This window comes from Prionailurus viverrinus, chromosome D3, assembly GCF_022837055.1.
Source record: "Prionailurus viverrinus isolate Anna chromosome D3, UM_Priviv_1.0, whole genome shotgun sequence".
In the NCBI taxonomy this organism is placed as follows: domain Eukaryota; kingdom Metazoa; phylum Chordata; class Mammalia; order Carnivora; family Felidae; genus Prionailurus; species Prionailurus viverrinus.
The window spans coordinates 21,522,489-21,535,679 of NC_062572.1; the positions used below are offsets into that span (position 1 = coordinate 21,522,489).

Here is a 13,191-nt window from a genome sequence, read left to right on the forward strand (position 1 = left end):
GCAGAGCCTCCCTTCACCTCTCCCTTCACCTCTTGATCTGTTGAGAGGGGGAGGGCCCAACCATGCAAATGCGACCCCCCTGTTTTCTGACTCCTCACTGACTTCTTTAGGTGCCTCTGTCTGAGGATGTCAGGGGGATGGGCAAGGGAAGGGCAATTTCAGGGCAGGGGTGGGGAGGTCACAGATGTGAGCCCTGAGCAGAGGGCACAGGCAGTGGCAGGTGGCAGGACTCACCTCTGATCTACCGTGACCCCTCAGAAACAGACCTTGAGTGCCCCTTAGCGTCCAGACACAGTCATGCCATTGTATGACATGAGCAGAGCCCATCAGAGACCACTTCTGCCTCCCCACTGCTCTAGCCACTCTCCCCTGCCTCAGGGCTAAACCAGGTGTCCCCACATGTGGCCCCCCATCATCTCAGGGCAGACTCTCTGTTCTACTCAGAGTCCTGGACATGAGCCTGTCCATGGCTCCCTTGAATCTTAATGGTCAGGCCTGAGGAGTTGTCTGTACACACATTCCTCTGACAGTAAAGGTGTATCAAAAGGGGAAGGAGTTAATTGGATATGACAGTGGAGGCAGGGCTCCAGGCACCCGTGCCAATGCAGGAAGCAGCAGAGAGCAGAGGGCAGCTCCCATGGGGGCCTTTGGCTGATGGGACATGACCCTGGTGAGATCGTTCTTAGATGTGCTTCTTACCCAGATGGAGTGTGTTGATTCACACTCTATCCCGGCACCTATGTTGTTGTGGTCATTGTCAGACGTCTGAGTGATTCCAGTTTTCTCTCCCAAAGTGCATCAGGAAATATCAGTGAGATCCTAAGGATCCCATTTGGGGCATCTTCTCTAGGATTCATGTATATTCTTTCTGAAACCCTTCCCAAATCCATCATAGCTCTGTTCCGGAGACCTTGCAAAGGACCGTTTTCAGCCTATGTCTTCCCTGGTGGTCAAGAGGAACTTGAATGACTTTCTGGTCTTTTGATTCTATGGCATGAATCTATGTGTCTCCTGAGAACAATACCACATTGGTTTTCATGACTACAGCTTTGTAATATAATTTGAAAGTGCGAAGTATGGTGTCTCGAGGTTTGTTCCTTCTCAAGATAGCTTTGGCAATTTGGGGTCTTTACTGGTTCTATACAAAATTCAGGTTTTTTTTTTATCTCTGTGCAAAACTGCATTGGAATTTTTGTGGGGATTGCATTGAATTTATTTATTTATTTTTTCAGTATATGAAATGTATTGTCAAATTGGTTTCCATGCAACACCCAGTGCTCATCCCAAAAGGTGCCCTCCTCAATACACATCACCCACCCTCCCCTCCCTCCCACCCCCCATCAACCCTCAGTTTGTTCTCAGTTTTTAACAGTCTCTTATGCTTTGGCTCTCTCCCACTCTAACCTCTTTTTTTTTTTCCTTCCCCTCCCCCATGGGTTTCTGTTAAGTTTCTCAAGATCCACATGAGAGTGAAACCATATGGTACCTGTCTTTCTCTGTATGGCTTATTTCACTTAGCATCACACTCTCCAGTTCCATCCACGGTGCTACAAAAGGCCATATTTCATTCTTTCTCATTGCCACGTAGTATTCCATTGTGTATATAAACCACAATTTCTTTATCCATTCATCAGTTGATGGACATTTAGGCTCTTTCCACAATTTGACTATTGCTGAGAGTGCTGCTATAAGCATTGGGGTACAAGTGCCCCTATGCATCAGTACTCCTGTATCCCTTGGGTAAATTCCTAGCAGTGCTATTGCTGGGTCATAGGGTAGGTCTATTTTTAATTTTCTGAGGAACCTCCACACTGTTTTCCAGAGCGGCTGCACCAATTTGCATTCCCACCAACAGTGCAAGAGGGTTCCCGTTTCTCCACATCCGCTCCAGCATCTATAGTCTCCTGATTTGTTCATTTTGGCCACTCTGACTGGCGTGAGGTGATATCTGAGTGTGGTTTTGATTTGTATTTCCCTGATAAGGAGCGACGTTAAACATCTTTTCATGTGCCTGTTGGCCATCCGGATGTCTTCTTTAGAGAATTGTCTTTTCATGTTTTCTGCCCATTTCTTCACTGGGTTATTTGTTTTTTGGGTGTGGAGTTTGGTGAGCTCTTTATAGATTTTGGATACTAGCCCTTTGTTCGATATGTCATTTGCAAATATCTTTTCCCATTCCGTTGGTTGCCTTTTCGTTTTGTTGGTTGTTTCCTTTGCTGTGCAGAAGCTTTTTATCTTCATAAGGCCCCAGTAATTCATTTTTGCTTTTAATTCCCTTGCCTTTGGGGATGTGTCGAGTAAGAGATTGCTACGGCTGAGGTCAGAGAGGTCTTTTCCTGCTTTCTCCTCTAGGGTTTTGATGGTTTCCTGTCTCACATTCAGGTCCTTTATCCATTTTGAGTTTATTTTTGTGAATGGTGTGAGAAAGTGGTCTAGTTTCAACCTTCTGCATGTTACTGTCCAGTTCTCCCAGCACCATTTGTTAAAGAGACTGTCTTTTTTCCATTGGATGTTCTTTCCTGCTTTGTCAAAGATGAGTTGGCCATACGTTTGTGGGTCTAGTTCTGGGGTTTCTATTCTATTCCATTGGTCTATGTGTCTGTTTTTGTGCCAATACCATGCTGTCTTGATGATGACAGCTTTGTAGTAGAGGCTAAAGTCTGGGATTGCTTTGGTCTTCTTTTTCAAAATTACTTTGGCTATTTGGGGCCTTTTGTGGTTCCATATGAATTTTAGGATTGCTTGTTCTAGTTTCGAGAAGAATGCTGGTGCAATTTTGATTGGGATTGCATTGAATGTGTAGATAGCTTTGGGTAGTATTGACATTTTGACAATATTTATTCTTCCAATCCATGAGCAGGGAATGTCTTTCCATTTCTTTATATCTTCTTCAACTACCTTCATAATCTTTCTATAGTTTTCAGCATACAGATCTTTCACATCTTTGGTTAGATTTATTCCCAGGTATTTTATGCTTCTTGGTGCAATTGTGAATGGGATAAGTTCCTTTATTTGTCTTTCTGTTGCTTCATTGTTAGTGTATAAGAATGCAACTGATTTCTGTACATTGATTTTGTATCCTGCAACTTTGCTGAATTCATGTATCAGCTCTAGCAGACTTTTGGTGGAGTCTATCGGATTTTCCACGTATAGTATCATGTCATCTGCAAAAAGCGAAAGCTTGACTTCATCTTTGCCAATTTTGATGCCTTTGATTTCCTTTTGTTGTCTGATTGCTGATGCTAGAACTTCCAGCACTATGTTAAACAACAGCGGTGAGAGTGGGCATCCCTGTCGTGTTCCTGATCTCAGGGAAAAAGCTCTCAGTTTTTCCCCATTGAGGATGATGTTAGCTGTGGGCTTTTCATAAATGGCTTTTATGATGTGTAAGTATGTTCCTTCTGTCCCGACTTTCTCAAGGGTTTTTATTAAGAAAGGGTGCTGGATTTTGTCAAAGGCCTTTTCTTCATCGATTGACAGGATCATATGGTTCTTCTCTTTTTTTTTAATTAATGTGATGTATCACGTTGATTGATTTGTGAATGTTGAACCAGCCCTGCATCCCAGGAATGAATCCCACTTGATCATGGTGAATAATTTTTTTTATATGCCGTTGAATTCTATTTGCTAGTATCTTATTGAGAATTTTTGCATCCATATTCATCAGGGATATTGGCCTGTAGTTCTCTTTTTTTACTGGGTCTCTGTCTGGTTTGGGAATCAAAGTAATACTGGCTTCATAGAATGAGTCTGGAAGTTTTCCTTCCCTTTCTATTTCTTGGAATAGCTTGAGAAGGATAGGTATTATCTCTGCTTTAAACGTCTGGTAGAACTCCCCTGGGAAGCCGTCTGGTCCTGGACTCTTATTTGTTGGGAGATTTTTGATAACTGATTCAATTTCTTCGTCGGTTTTGGGTCTGTTCAAGCTTTCTATTTCCTCCTGATTGAGTTTTGGAAGTGTGTGGGTGTTTAGGAATTTGTCCATTTCTTCCAGGTTGTCCAATTTGTTGGCATATAATTTTTCATAGTATTCCCTGATAATTGTTGGTATCTCTGAGGGATGGTTGTAATAATTCCATTTAGATTCATGATTTTATCTATTTGGGTCATCTCCCTTTTCTTTTTGTGAAGCCTGGCTAGAGGTTTGTCAATTTTGTTTATTTTTTCAAAAAACCAACTTTTGGTTTCATTGATCTGCTCTACAGTTTTTTTAGATTCTATATTGTTTATTTCTGCTCTGATCTTTATTATTTCTCTTCTTCTGCTGGGTTTAGGCTGCCTTTGCTGTTCTGCTTCTAGTTCCTTTAGGTGTGCTGTTAGATTTTGTATTTGGGATTTTTCTTGTTTCTTGAGATAGGCCTGGATTGCGATGTATTTTCCTCTCAGGACTGCCTTCGCTGCATCCCAAAGCGTCTGGATTGTTGTGTTTACATGTATTTTTTAATTTCTTCTCTAATTGCCTGGTTGACCCACTCATTCTTTAGTAAGGTGTTCTTTAACCTCCATGCTTTTGAAGGTTTTCCAGACTTTCTCCTGTGGTTGATTTCAAGCTTCATGGCATTGTGGTCTGAAAGTATGCATGGTATAATTTCAATTCTTGTAAACTTATGAAGGGCTGTTTTGTGATCCAGTATATGATCTATCTTGGAGAATGTTCCATGTGCACTCGAGAAGAAAGTATATTCTGTTGCTTTGGGATGCAGAGTTCTAAATATATCTGTCAAGTCCATCTGATCCAATGTATCTTTCAGGGCCCTGGTTTCTTTATTGGCCATGTGTCTAGATGATCTATCCATTTCTGTAAGTGGAGTGTTAAAGCCCCCTGCAATGACCACATTCTTATCAATAAGGTTGCTTATGTTTATGAGTAATTGTTTTATATATTATTGGGGGCTCCGGTATTCGGCGCATAGACATTTATAATTGTTAGCTCTTCCTAGTGGTTAGACCCTGTAACTATTATATAATGTCCTTCTTCATCTCTTGTTACAGCCTTTAATTTAAAGTCTAGTTTGTCTGATATAAGTATGGCTACTCCAGCTTTCTTTTGCTCTCCAGTAGCATGATAAATAGTTCTCCATCCCCTCACTCTCAATCTAAAGGTGTCCTCAGATCTAAAATGAGTCTCTTGTAGACAGCAAATAGATGGGTCTTGTTTTTTTATCCATTCTGATACCCTATGTCTTTTGGTTGGCGCATTTAATCCATTTACATTCAGTGTTATTATAGAAAGATACGGGTTTAGAGTCATTGTGATGTCTGTATGTTTTATGCTTGTAGTGATGTCTCTGGTACTTTGTCTCACAGGATCCCCCTTAGGATCTCTTGTAGGGCTGGTTTAGTGGTGACAAATTCCTTCTGTTTCTGTTTGTTTGGGAAGACCTTGATCTCTCCTTCTATTCAAAATGACAGACTTGCTGGATAAAGGATTCTCGGCTGCATATTTTTGCTGTTTAGCACACTGAAGATATCGTGCCAATCCTTTCTGGCCTGCCAAGTTTCAAAAGAGAGATCAGTCACGAGTCTTATAGGTCTCCCTTTATATGTGAGGGCACGTTTACCCCTTGCTGCTTTCAGAATTTTCTCTTTATCCTTGTATTTTGCCAGTTTCACTATGATATGTCGTGCAGAAGATCGATTCAAGTTACGTCTGAAGGGAGTTCTCTGTGCCTCTTGGATTTCAATGCCTTTTTCCTTCCCCAGTTCAAGGAAGTTCTCAGCTATTATTTCTTCAAGTACCCCTTCAGCACCTTTCCCTCTCTCTTCCTCCTCTGGGATACCAATTATGCGTATATTATTTCTTTTTAGTGTATCACTTAGTTCTCTAATTTTCCCCTCATACTCCTCGATTTTTTTTAACTCTCTTTCTCTCAGCTTCCTCTTTTTCCATAACTTTATCTTCTAGTTCACCTATTCTCTCCTCTGCCTCTTCAATCCGAGTCGTGGTGGTTTCCATTTTGTTTTGCATTTCGTTTAAAGCGTTTTTCAGCTCCTCGTGACTGTTCCTTAGTCCCTTGATCTCTGTAGCAAGAGATTCTCTGCTGTCCTCTATACTGTTTTCAAGCCCAGCGATTAATTTTATGACTATTATTCTAAGTTCACTTTCTGCTATATTATTTAAATACTTTTTGATCAGCTCATTAGCTGTTGTTATTTCCTGGAGATTCTTCTGAGGGGAATTCTTCCATTTGGTCATTTTGGATAGTCCCTGGAGTGGTAGGACCTGCAGGGCACTTCCCCTGTGCTGTGGTGTATAACTGGAGTTGGTGGGCGGGGCCACAGTCAGACCTGATGTCTGCCTCCAGCCCACCGCTGGGGCCACAATCAGACTGGTGTGTGCCTTCTCTTCCCCTCTCCTTGGGGCGGGATTCACTGTGGGGTGGCGTGGCCCGTCTGGGCTACTTGCACACTGCCAGGCTAGTGGTGCTGGGGATCTGGTGTATTAGCCGGGGTGGGTAGGCAAGGTGCACGGGGGCAGGAGGGGCAGGCTTAGCTCACTTCTGCTTAGGTGATCCACTTCAGGAGGGGCCCTGTGGCAGCGGGAGGGAGTCAGATCCGCTGTCGGAGGTTTGGCTCCGCAGAAGCACAGAGTTGGCTGTTTGCCCGGAGCGAGCACGTTCCCCGGCAGGAACTGGTTCCCTTTGGGATTTTGGCTGGGGGATGGGGGAGGGAGATGGCGCTGGCGAGCACCTTTGTTCCCCACCAAACAGCTTTGTCGTCTGGGGGCTCAGCAGCTCTCCCTCCCTTTGTCCTCCAGCCTTCCCGCTTTCCGAGCAGAGCTGTTAACTTATGACCTCCCAGACGCTAAGTCGCCCTTGCTGTCGGAACACTGTCTGGCCCCTCCGCTTTTGCCAGCCAGACTCGGGGGCTCTGCCTGGCCGGCGAGCTGCCCCTCTGCCCCGGCTCCTTCCCACCAGTCCCTGGAGCGCGCACCGCCTCGCCGCCCTTCCTGCCCTCTTCGGTGGGCCTCTCGTCTGCGCTTGGCTCCGGAGACTCGGTTCTGCTAATCCTCTGGTGGTTTTCTGAGTTATTTAGGCAGGTGTAGGTGGAATCTAAGTGATCAGCAGGAAGCGCGGTGAGCCCAGCGTCCTCCTATGGCACCATCTTCCGACCTCCGACGGGATTGCATTGAATTTATAGAGTGCTTTGGGTAGTGTGGACATTTTAGCATTATATTTATTGTGGAGATCCCTGGATTTAGGAATTACTTGGAGGCTGTGTGTGAGGCCTAAGGGTTTATCTAAGATGACCTCCATCTCTGTGCTTAAAAATGTGGATGGATTATCATGATTCAAATGATAGAAGAGATACTAGTTTTGGCAATAAGGAAAAGAATGTGGATATGTGCATTTTTCCTTTTTTTCACGGATGTATTCTTTAAAAATCAAAAACCTTTCCTGAGCACCAGCGAAGTATCGGTAAGCTGCAGACACTCAGTGTTGCAAGGACAAACAAAACTGTCAAGGTCGTGGGGCATGTTGGGTTTTCATGTGACTCACTATGACAGACAAAGAGGAGATATTTCTTGTGAGGTATTCAATGGGAAGGATTAAATATTTACACGCTAGAGCACACGGTTCTATGTTAACCAAGAGTCGATGACTAGAAGTGTGCATGTGTGTATATAACTATATCTTACGTTTTATATATATGTAGTTTGTGTTTCATACATTTATATGTATATATATATATATATATATATATATATATGATACAAATCCCAGGAGATATATCCTAGTTGTATTGTCATGAACAGTGCAGAGATGTATTAGATAAACCACTGGGGAAATAAATTGTGTGAATATTTACATATGAGTAGAACCTTGTGTGACACAGAGAAGGATTAGAGAAGGATCTGGTGTGAGTAATTATAATACATTGCACATTGAGAAAGGAGGGCTTAGAGCACCAGGAACTTCTGGGTTATGGGACTGAGCTCTGTCGGGTAGTAAGCTCTGTCGGGAAAATACCTGTTTGGGAATTTTCCTGCTGGCCTGCCTCACAGCCCTGTCCTCTCAGTGCCAGTGTGAACAGGCCACTGCTGACCCCGGTCCTGGTCACACAGCTGCTCTGACAACACACAGCATCCCTAGAGGACACTCTGACCTTTGCAGATGGATATTTGAGCTTTCAGTGCCCAGGGAAGGAGCATGAGTGCATCCTCTCCTGGGTGCTTGGGATGGAGACATTAATTTTCTTCAGGTCCCTAACAGCGTCCAGGCTGCTCACCATAGGCTTAGTTTACAGTGTTTATATTGCTGGACATATTAGTGTTCCCTGACATTGGGTTTGCTTGCTGCAGGGGCCTGGCATCACTACCAATCTCCGATCTAAATTTGTTTTAATGTTTATTTTTTTAAGAGAGAGAGGACAGAGAGAAAGAAAAAAGAGAGACATAGAGAGAGAGAGAGCAGGGAGGTACAGAGAGAGAGCGGGAGATGCAGAATCAAAAGCAAGTTCCAGGCTCTGATTCTGTGGCACAGAGCCCCAGGCAGGGCTTTGGCTCACGAACCACGAGATCATGACCTGAGCCAAAGTGTGAAGCTTAACCGACTGAGCCATCCAGGCACCCCTACCAGTCTCCAGTCGAAACCAATTTCAAGGCCTCATATTTCCGAGGTTCACTCCCGGTTCATATGTGATAAAAAGTCCATGGGGATTATCCTTGAACTTGAATACTTTTTGCTCTTGTTGCTGTATTGTGAGAGTCTCCTGTTATCCCACCACCTCATGGTACAGGCTCTGGGGCATCTGAAGTCTCTGTTTGTCAAAAGACTACCTGCTCTCAGCAGAGAAGTATCCACTGTACTTAATTCCTAATCTAGGTGTTGACCAGGCCTTTATACTTAGTCTGGAATTTAATTTTCTTCTCTGGTATACTCATGACCCGTTTGCCTCTCTATTGGTCCAGTTTTGTAAGTGTTCTCAGGATGAACATTGATATAAACCATTATACAGTACAAGGGAATCTATCTTCTTAGAAATTCGTTCTCTGCTCATCCATTAAGGGGAATTCAGGAAAGGGAATCCCACTCACATTCAACCCTATTATCTTTATTTGGTAAATGTTCCATGGGTTATCAGTGAAAAGACAACAAAATGTCTAGATTTTTTCCGGTAATACCAGGGTTCTCTGGACAAGGTAGGATGGGTTCATAGGCTTTTATCTCTAAAATAGTGAGATTCCTTTCAGCATCATTGCAGGCCAAGTCAGAGGAAAAACAAAGACCGAGAAAGCCTAGAACACATGCAGTTACACTTTACTGGTCTCACCCTGGTAATTACATCTGCAACAGTCTCATTTCCAAATAAGGTCTCATCCTGAAATATGGGAGTTTTTAGAACTCTTAATCACATGAATTGTTGGAGACACAATTCAATGTGTAACAATTAATATCCACAGTTTATTCAGATTTTCTTACTTTTTACTAAATGTCTTTTTTCTGTTGTATGATCCAGTTTATGATTCTTTGCGACATTGAGTTGTGAATTGTCCTTAAGCTTCTCTTACTGTGACACTTCTTCAGACTGTCCCTCTTGCTGGTGCCTTTGTGCATACTTACTGAGTGTGGGTTATGCGTGATGTCATTCAAGCCAAGGGTTTACACCTGTTCCCTGAAATCTCTGCACGGGAATGTGTCTCATGTGATTCCATATATTTATACCATCAGTGAACAATATGGACGGCAGACATATATGTAGACACTGAGTTACAACCCAATCCTTTTATGTTCCTGTGGTTGAAATCTTTCTAGTTTTGCCTCCTGGGGGCCCTTTTGGTTGGCTTGTGAGCTCCTAGACACACCCTGTCCTTGTGTGTATGCGCACACGGGTATGTGTGGTGGTTGTGCGCTGATTTGCTTGCGTTTGTTTGGGAGACAATGACAGACAATGACAGAGTGCCATTTAAGTGCCATTAGTATCATATACAATAATCTGTGGCTCAGAGTGTTTTCCTCTGTTCAAATGATTAATTCTTTTTCAGCGTTTAGCACCCCGCAACCTACAGATGTTTGCAGAGTTTTGCTTCTTCCAATGTTGGATATAATTATCAAATTATTTATAAAAGTGGCACCTCCTGGGTGACCTCTTAGTTGGTTCCTGGTTTGGGTGATTATTTTAAACCTAGAATAAATATCCATGTGCCAAGTTTAGGGTGCTTTCAGGCTTTAGTGATTAAGAATCAGTTGTTATAAACATTGAAGTGCAGGGTTTTTCCTATGGACAAAATTTATGAAACTTATCCTCATAATTTTATAATTTTAAATTGGCTTTTTTCCCACAAATAATAGATAAGAAGAAGAGATTAGCCAGTGCCATGGAGATAATAGTACCAGATGCAAATAAGTTGACTTATTCTCTTGCCACACATGGGTAGACTTCAGAGAAAAAATAAAAATGCTTCATTTATTTTTATATCAGAAGGAAAAATTGATATGATCTGGCCTAGAAGTAAAATACCTCAGCTGATAAAACAAGAGATTTGTCTTCCCTCAAGACTCTGTATCAGAAGGGTTTTCTGAGCGTGACTTTGAGGACAGAAAGGACAGGAGGAACCTCACTCACGGGAGGTGCCCTTGCATGGACCTGCGTCCAAGTCATCAGCCACGGAATGAGCAGAATCACAGGCTGAGCTGAGGAGGCAACTGTTGATGTGTTTCCCTCTTTACAGATGAGTAACTAGGTTTTTGCCTCACTTCCCCACAGGCCTGGACCACTGTGTAAGCTCTGCCACTGCTGTACCACGATGAGCAGTAATAATCAGCCTCGTCCTCGGCCTGGAGGCCAGTGATGGTCAGGGTGCCTGTGCTGCCAGACTTGGAGCCGGAGAATCGATCAGGGACCCCGGAGGGTCGGTTGCTATTACTATAGATGATGGTTTTGGGGGCCATTCCTGGGATTTGTTGGTACCAGTCCACCCAACTACCAACTCCAGTGCAGGAGATAGTGACCCTCTGGCCCAGGGCCCCAGACACTGAGGATGGTTGATTCGGCCCCGACTGAGCCCAAATCCCTGGAAAGAGAAACAACAGAGAGGATATTCCTGGGGTCTAGTGACAAGAGGAGGAATCAGGCCCACACTTGTGCTTCCAGGACCCCTTCCCGTGTCCCCACATCAAGTCACCTGTGCAGTGAGCGAGGAGAGTGAGGAGGAGAGGGGACAAGGCCATGGCAGAGGTCAGCACCGATCCTGCCTTCTGTTGCCTCACAGCTGAGCAGAGCCTCCCTTCACTTCTCCCTTCACCTCTTGATCTGTTGAGAGGGGGAGGGCCCAACCATGCAAATGCGACCCCCCTGTTTTCTGACTCCTCACTGACTTCTTTAGGTGCCTCTGTCTGAGGATGTCAGGGGGATGGGCAGGGTGGGGGCAGTTTCAGGGCAGGGGTGGGGAGGTCACAGATGTGAGCCCTGAGGAGAGGCACAGGCAGTGGCAGGTGGCAATTCACAGCTCTGATCTACTGTGACCCCTCAAAACAGGCCTTGAGTGCCCCCTCGTGTCCAGACACAGACATGCCAGTTTATGACGTAAGCAGAGCTCATCAGAGACCACTTCTGCCGCCCCACTGCTCTAGCCACTCTCCTCTGCCTAAGCATTAGACCAGGTCTCCTCACGTGGCCCCCCATCACCTCAGGGCACTCTCTGTTCTACTCAGACTCCTGGGGGTGAGGCTGTCCATGGCTCCTTGACTCTTAATGGGTCAGGCCTGAGGAGGTGTCTCTACACACATTTCTCTAACAGTAAATGTGTATCAAAAGGGGAAGGTGGTAACTGGATATGACAGCGGAGGCTGGGCTCCAGGCGCCCATGCCAATGCAGCAAGCAGCAGAGAGCAGAGGGCAGCTCCCATGGGGGCCTTTGGCAGATGGGACCTGACCCTGGTGAGATTGTTCTTTACATGTGCTTCTTACCCAGATGGATTGTGTTGATTCATACTCTATCCTGGCATCTATGTCAATGTGATCATTGTCAGACATCTGAGTCATTCCAGTTTTCTCTCCCAAAGTGCATCAGGAAATAGCAGTGAGATCCTAAGGATCCTATCTGGGGCATTTACTCTAGGATCCTTGTATATTGTTTCTGAATTCCCTCCCAAATCCATGGTAGCTCTGTTCCGGAGACCTTGCAAAGGACCGTTTTCAGCCTATGTCTTCCCTGGTGGTCAAGAGGAACTTGAATGACTTTCTGGTCTTTTTATTCTATGGCATCAACCTATGTGTCTCTCGAGAAAAATACCACGTTGGTGTTCATGACTACAGCCTTGTTAATATAATTTGAAAGTACAAAGTATGGTGTCTCGAGGTTTGTTCCTTCTCAAGATTGCTTTGGCAATTTGGGGTCTTTTCTGGTTCTATACAAAATTCGTTTTTTTTTTTTTTATTTCTGTGCAAAACGTCCTTGGAGTTTTTATGGGGATTGCATTGAATTTACAGAGTGCTTTGGGTAGTGTGGACATTTTAGCATTATATTTATTGTGGAGATCCCTGGATTTAGGAATTACCTGGAGGCTGTGTGTGAGGCCTAAGGGTTTATCTAAGATGACCTCCATCTCTGTGCTTAAAAATGTGGATGGATTATGATGATTCAAATGAAAGAAGAGATACTAGTTTTGGCAATAAGGTAAAGAATGTGGATATGTGTATTTTTTCTTTTTTTATACAATGATGTATTCTTTTTTTTTTTAATTTTTTTTTAACGTTTATTTATTTTTGAGACAGAGAGAGACAGAGCATGAATGGGGGAGGGTCAGAGAGAGGGAGACACAGAATCTGAAACAGGCTCCAGGCTCTGAGCTGTCAGCACAGAGCCCGACGCGGGGCTCGAACCCACGGACCGTGAGATCATGACCTGAGCCGAAGTCGGACGCTTAACCGACTGAGCCACCCAGGCGCCCCAATGATGTATTCTTTTAAAATCAAAAACCTTTCCTGGGCACCAGCTAAATACCGGTAGGCTGCAGACACTCAGTGCTGAAAGGACAAACAAACTGTCAAGGTCGTGGAACATGTTGGTTTTTCATGTGACTCACTATGACAGACAAGGAGGAGATGTTTCATGGGAGGTATTCAATGGGAAGCATTAAATATTTATATGACCAGACACATGGTTCTATTTTAACTGAAAGTTGATGACTAGAATTGTGCATGTGTGTGTAACTCTATCTCATGTTTTATTTATAAGTAGTTTGTGTT

At 44.0% G+C, this 13,191-nt stretch overlaps 1 gene segment (V, D, J or C); it reads right to left on the reverse strand.

Moving 5' to 3' along the window:
• Window positions 1–10,607: 10,607 nt before the first annotated feature.
• LOC125148947 (immunoglobulin lambda variable 1-40-like) lies at window positions 10,608–11,282 on the reverse strand. The segment is given in 2 exon segments: window positions 10,608–11,014; window positions 11,126–11,282. Coding segments are annotated over 2 exon segments (438 nt in total).
• Window positions 11,283–13,191: the final 1,909 nt, after the last annotated feature.